The sequence below is a fragment of the Haplochromis burtoni genome, unplaced genomic scaffold, assembly GCF_018398535.1.
Source record: "Haplochromis burtoni strain Fernald_Lab_line unplaced genomic scaffold, NCSU_Asbu1 Contig_1211, whole genome shotgun sequence".
Lineage (NCBI taxonomy): Eukaryota > Metazoa > Chordata > Actinopteri > Cichliformes > Cichlidae > Haplochromis > Haplochromis burtoni.
The window spans coordinates 28314-34313 of record NW_024583572.1 but is presented as its reverse complement, the minus strand read 5'-3'; the positions used below and the strand labels follow the sequence as shown (position 1 = coordinate 34313).

Here is a 6000-nt window from a genome sequence, read left to right as displayed (position 1 = left end):
GAGAGGAAAAGTTTAAAGTTAGGCTGAACTGTCCCAGGCATCTTTTGTTGCCCAACTACAAACGGGTGGACCTCCAGGTCAACGGAAAGCTACGTGACCGCTCATTATATCACAGCGGAGTGGTAGATACAAAGCCCTGTACTGCCCTATATTGCACCTTAATTTGTTTTTATATAATTGCGTGGAATGAGTCTTGAGTTGAATGTTTTTAATAGGCAAAAAATACTTAAAAATTAATAAATGTTTTAATTTTTTTTCTTTTTTGCTGATCTAAAATTGATCCGATCCGTGACTTGAAACCGTGATCCGATCGAACCGTGAGATTTTTGATCCTGTTGCACCACTACTAATAACAAGATTGTTGTCTGAACTTTCTGTCTGACCTTCAAGGCCACCTGGGTCCACTGGAGACTTGATCTTCTGTCTCTCTTCCACAGCATGTCTTTATCCTGTCTTTTCTCTCACCCAACCGATCACAGCAGATGGCCCCGCCCCTCCCTGAGCCTGGTTCTGTGGAGGTTTCTTCCTGTTAAAAGGGAGTTTTTCCTTCCCACTGTCGCCAAAGTGCTTGCTCATAGGGGGTCATATGATTGTTGGGTTTTCTCTGTATCTATTATTGTAGGGTCTGCTGTACAATATAAAGCATGGGGTGAACACGGGATACACTCACACACATACTCGTGTAACGGACACAGACACTGAGTTGTTTTTGTTTTGCTGTCCTTAAACTGCTCTCCTAGTGGAGGTGAGTCTGAGTAGAGTCCTTTTTTTCTCCTCCTGTCCCTGACGTTGTGAATTTTCACTGTTCTTTTTAAATGCTATCTATTCTGACCTGTCTCCGCAATGTGATGTTTGTGTAATATATGTATGGTCAGAAGGGTCAGTTTCACTGCAGGCAACTGCATGTCACAAATAAAGGCTTCATTCATTTATTCTTTCATTTAAAATAATAACTGGGAAGCCATCTGGAAGAATTTTGTTTTTGTTTCGGCAAGCATCTGAAAGTACATTACTAAATTTACCAGGGTGTGAAGAATGGCCTAGGTGAACTTCGAAATAAATTGAAGTTATTCTGTATGTTGTGTCAGACAAAGTGGTAATAGAACCTGTTGATGATTTCCCAAAGCTGGAGTCCATCATCCCTGTAGTAGAAGTTTGGCACATCTTTCAGTCCACGTTCCTCAATATCATCTGGGATACAGAGGGAGCTGTAGGTCAGTGAGGTCAGTGATCTTCTCAGGATTGTGAGGGCACCCTCTCCACCAGAAGATGTAAACTAGGAAACAGTCAAATCTTAGTGGCAAAAAAATACATGTTGGTCAAAAAGAACATTTGTTTGTCCTTTTTGTTTGTTTATACCTTAGCAAAAGTTCCTCCTTTAGATATCAGAAGCATCCGAGCTAAGAAGTTGATGTTCAAAGTGTAGCGAGTGTGAGGTATGAGAAGCTGAGGGAAACAGAGAAGTTCATTTGTAAGAAGACTACTTTTTCCTTTCTTGTCTGATGTTTTATATTCAAATGTTTAATTCTGCTGTATAACATATATGTAAATGGCTAACATCAAAGTCACAAGTTTTGTTGCTTTCTGTACCATTTACCATTGTGTTACATCTTCGAAACAATTAATCAACTTTACATACCTTGTACAGTGGATGCACCATGGGAAGGTTGCGGAGCAGTGACACTGCAAAAACCTCAGCCAGCAGATGAGTGCGCAGCAGATGAGCATTTAGTTCATAAAGGTTGAAGTTTGCACTTCTCACAAACGTCTTGGCCAACAACCAGTCGTACTCAGAATCACTAGGATAAAAAATTGGGTTGTCCTTTGTTGGTTTCTGCTTCAGCTGCAGGAGAAGGAATAAATGTGTTTTCTTACTTATACTACCTTTTTTTAATCATTACAAACTGCTAACCATCAAACACTTTTATAGATGTTGAGCAGACCAACTCAAACACAAACTGCAATGAAAAGCTTTATTTACTGTAAAAATAACGATTAAAGGCGCAGGAAAGAAACAGACCAAGGATCTTTGATAATCCAGGGAGACAGAGAAATGGCAGTTAGTGACTGGAAAGCACATGACTAGGAAAAGATTTGGATACTGAATGAAAGAATTTAAAGGTGAGTAGAGATTATTTGTCAAGTTAAAAAGGTCTTGTGTGAGGAGTTTGAGGAAAGGTGGCTGAGGCAGAGAGGAATAAAGGTAAGAGTAGTGGTGTGTGAGAGGCAGGTGTTCAGGTAAGCAGCATGCAGTGCAGGATTTACGGTGGCAGGACAGTCTGATGAAAGTGGAGAAGGGTTATGGCTGATATTCTTCTGAAAGATCCTGGGAAAACTGGCAAGCTGGAAGGAGGACTGCCGAAAAGCAAAAGTAGAAACTGCAGATTGACACTTTCCCAAAATTCAAGTCACAACAAAACCACCAGAGCAGAGACAACAATCAGGCGTAGGATATCTGCCTCGTTGCTACTTAAATACACTAGGTTGACAGAACCAAATGGCCCTAGTTGTGCCAGAGAAACCATGTACACCACAGTCACACCCAGCTGCCCAACTGTTCCTGAAAAGCAAAACAGAAAGCAGTAGGTAAACCCCATCCACGCTGGATCGTACCAGTCCTCCTTTTCCCTGGTTGGCAAATCAATGATTCTACGTCACAGAAAAGTCTGCCTTCGTATCCTCCGGCTGTGATGTAGGTGTTAAGGCATGGAGGGAACTGTGATTTCAGTCTCTTCGCCCTTGTAATGTAATTTATAGATAATTGAAAGGGGAGAGACCAGTAGCCGAGAGTCTTAGGGGTCATGTGGAGGAAGGAGCCACTGCTGTTTGTGTCAAAATATTACTAGGGAACTAAAGATAAATCTGCAGTTTCTAAGTCAGGTTTAAGGACCCAATTTGGGGCTGAAGGGATGGTGAATTGTAAGAAGTGTGACAAACAGAACGTGCTGATCAAAAACCCTGTGATGATGATGGTGGGGAGTAACTGGCAGTTACTTCCACAGGAGCCTCAAGGGCCAAACCTCCGTACTGAGTTGTTTCATAAGCTAACCCATACGGAAAAGAAATAGTAAAAACTTATATGTGATTTACTCATGAAAGTGGCCACTTTCATGAGTAATCATATAAGGCTTATATGATTTACTCATGAAAGTGGCCACTTTCATATATTGTTTTAGTAAGTATCCAAAACATACAAGTTTCATTTATATAATTTTTCAAGGGATCTTATATCTGTTTTCACTCTTGTATGCTTTTCATACAAGTTTCACACAAGACAGATACAAACTTTATAAGATTTATATATATCTTTTCCATATGGGAACTGTCAATTAAATTCAGCACCAGAGTTTAAAATCACTTAAAAAGAAAGAGTGCCAGTGACAGGTTGTTGCATGTGGGGACCTTCGAGTCCAGAAGACACTGCTTACCAGTACCGCCACATTTAGAGGTTGGCACTTTCTTTAGGTTGAATGAGGCAGGTGGCCAAGAAAGGACAGACAGATCGCAATATGTGCAGAGTCACTCCACAAATCTCTGACATCTCCTTTGATGCCGGTCTTGTGTGACCCTGCTGCATTGGCTCCCATGCTACAAGCTAACAGATAAATCCCAATAGCTAAATTGACAAGATGAGAATTTTGAGAATCTTGTATGATCTTGTTGTGATTGTTTTAAGTTTCTGTCTGCTGTTTTTATCTTTGCTTTGTGTTGTTGGCGTTTTGTTCATATCTAAATATTAAGAGAAAGATCACATGTGACTCCTCATTAGGATAGGATTAGTGTAGGTGTATGAGATTTTAACTTCAGTTTGATATTGTTAGATGATATTCCTGAGTAGGGATGGGTATCGTTTAGGTTTTATCCGATATCGGTGCCAAACCGGTACTTTTGAAACGGTGCCGGTGCTTAAACGGTGCTCAAACCGGTGCTTAAAGAATGGAGAACACAAACTTTGTCCAAAAACCTCTCATGTTCAGCTGTTTTTTTTAAAAAGATAACAATGTTAGCCTTTTCTGCAGCTATGGGGCATATATGGTATCACTCTTGGCTGGAAGCAGTGCTTAAACAATGGAAAAAACACAAACTTTTCAAAACCCTCTCATGTTTAACTGTTTTCCACTTTTTCTTTGGTCATTTTAGCCTTTTTGGCCAGGGTGAAGGGAGTATCTGCCATCAAACAAGAAGACAGCCGCATGTAACTACTGAGTGATGTTTGCTAGTTCACCTTACATGCATTAATGTAATAACGTGGTTAGCCTACTCAACGTAAATTACACACGAACAACATTAAGCTACTCACGCAGAGAAGAACGGCTGCTGCTGCCATCATCATCCTCATCATTTTCTGCTACACTGGCAGGGCTAGGGGCCAGGACTCTCCTCTTCGGGGCAGTAGATGTGCTCGGTGTGAGGTCTGCAGCATAGCTATCAAATACGGTGCATTTCTTGGCTTTAAAAAAAACGCTATGCGTGCCAGGTGTTTCATCGGATTTGAGGTGTTACCTCCTTTGACAGTATCACAGTATCAGCTTAAAGCACTTGTTGCAGGCTGCTGAGTTTGCATATTTTGACTGTGAAGTACAGCCAGACTTTTGACCGCTTGCCATCATTATATACCTGCTAGTCCAACTTCTGTAATCCTACAAACGCCACTGCTGTTTAGTTTTCTGTCTTCATTTATGTTGGGAGTGATAGCAGAGCTGTAACATTTTAATTTTTTCAGAAGTCTCTCAGTCAGAACATGGTGTATTATATTTAAATGGAAGCTAGCGAGCTAACTCCCTGCTAACTTCGAACTCGTTAAATTTAATAAATTCGTTTTCATGGATGCCTGGATGTTAAACTTAATCATTACACCTGGTAAAACAGCAACACTGATCATTTTATTAAAGATGAATCAATTTAGACAGTTTTTAAACTCTCAGTAATGCTGCAGAGATCTTTTGACTTAGGAACCTGCAGCGGAGTTTGGGCCCAGACGCGGCTAATGACGTCAGCCTTAAAGACCGGATAGACAATCAATAAGAGAATTGATAATGAATGGAATCCACGAGTGATATTGATATTGGAATTGGAATAAATTCTTATTAATTTCATTCCCTAGCTAAAGCTACTGAGAACTTTTTTCTGGCACAGACATTGGCAACAACAACAGGGATTGGTTTAGCAAGAGCTAATCTCTATGCAGAAGGAAAAAGATAAACAAAATCCGTATACAATAGATGCACATTGTCTAAAGCAATTTGAGTGCTCAGGTAGGCTTGAAAAGTGCTATATAAGAACCAGTTAATTTACATTATTAATGTCTGAGTTCTAAGCTCACCTGAATAGCAACTGGCATTAACTGATCAGCATTGTTTTTCCAAAGTAGGACAAGCGGGGCCATCAAGAACTGTTTGTTCCCATTGATGGTGTTTGACTCCACTTCATCCAAAATCTTGTAGTCACACAGGAAGATGTTACCCTTCTGTTTGAAATTTCAGAAGGAATGAGAAATTATTTGACCCCATGCATTTAGTCTGGGTATTACAACTGCAAAGTAAAATTTGCCAATACAAATACCTCACCAACATACAAATAAGAGCAACCAGATATCAGTCAACTTTATTTAATAGAAATTTAAATTAAATAAACCTCCATTTCTTCTGCCAAATTATGCTGACCATCAGGGAAAACCGTTTCATCCGTGACAGATAAGTTATTGGGCAGTTGTGTACAGCGTTGGATCAAAATGGGATTGGTACCATTTAGAAACTGATAGCCAAAGAATGCATCTTCCTTCCAGTGTTTAGAGACGTATTCTAGAAATAAAACATAATTTTACTTCTCTGTGTTTAAAATGCTTTACAATCCTTCTTAACCACTGTTAATATCATAAAATTTGACCGCAGCAAAAAACAGGAAAGTAAAATTCATCATGTCATGGACATAAATGCCAGAGTCCTAATAATATGACTTATTCTATGTTACTTTGTGTGCTATTATACATTATATAATATG

At 39.6% G+C, this 6000-nt stretch overlaps 1 protein-coding gene across 1 annotated transcript; it reads right to left on the bottom strand.

Annotated features, from left to right (window-relative positions):
* Positions 1–629: 629 nt before the first annotated feature.
* Positions 630–5939, bottom strand: LOC121813160 (arachidonate 12-lipoxygenase, 12R-type-like). Its single transcript, XM_042216716.1, has 5 exons — positions 5635–5939; positions 5324–5467; positions 1640–1843; positions 1360–1446; positions 630–1276 (listed from the first exon to the last, which is right to left on the bottom strand). Exons 1-5 carry the CDS (start codon positions 5638–5640, stop codon positions 1085–1087), a joined length of 633 nt encoding a protein of 210 aa, XP_042072650.1. The 5' UTR covers positions 5641–5939; the 3' UTR covers positions 630–1084.
* Positions 5940–6000: the final 61 nt, after the last annotated feature.

What these genes read in the sequence shown, in the direction of transcription:
- LOC121813160 (XM_042216716.1), bottom strand. An exon ending in TGGTGCATCCACTGTACAAG is followed by an intron (nt 1,447 to 1,639) that starts GTATGTAAAGTT and finishes TGTTTCCCTCAG; the next exon opens with CTTCTCATACCTCACACTCG. An exon ending in AAGGAGGAACTTTTGCTAAG is followed by an intron (nt 1,277 to 1,359) that starts GTATAAACAAAC and finishes ACTGTTTCCTAG; the next exon opens with TTTACATCTTCTGGTGGAGA.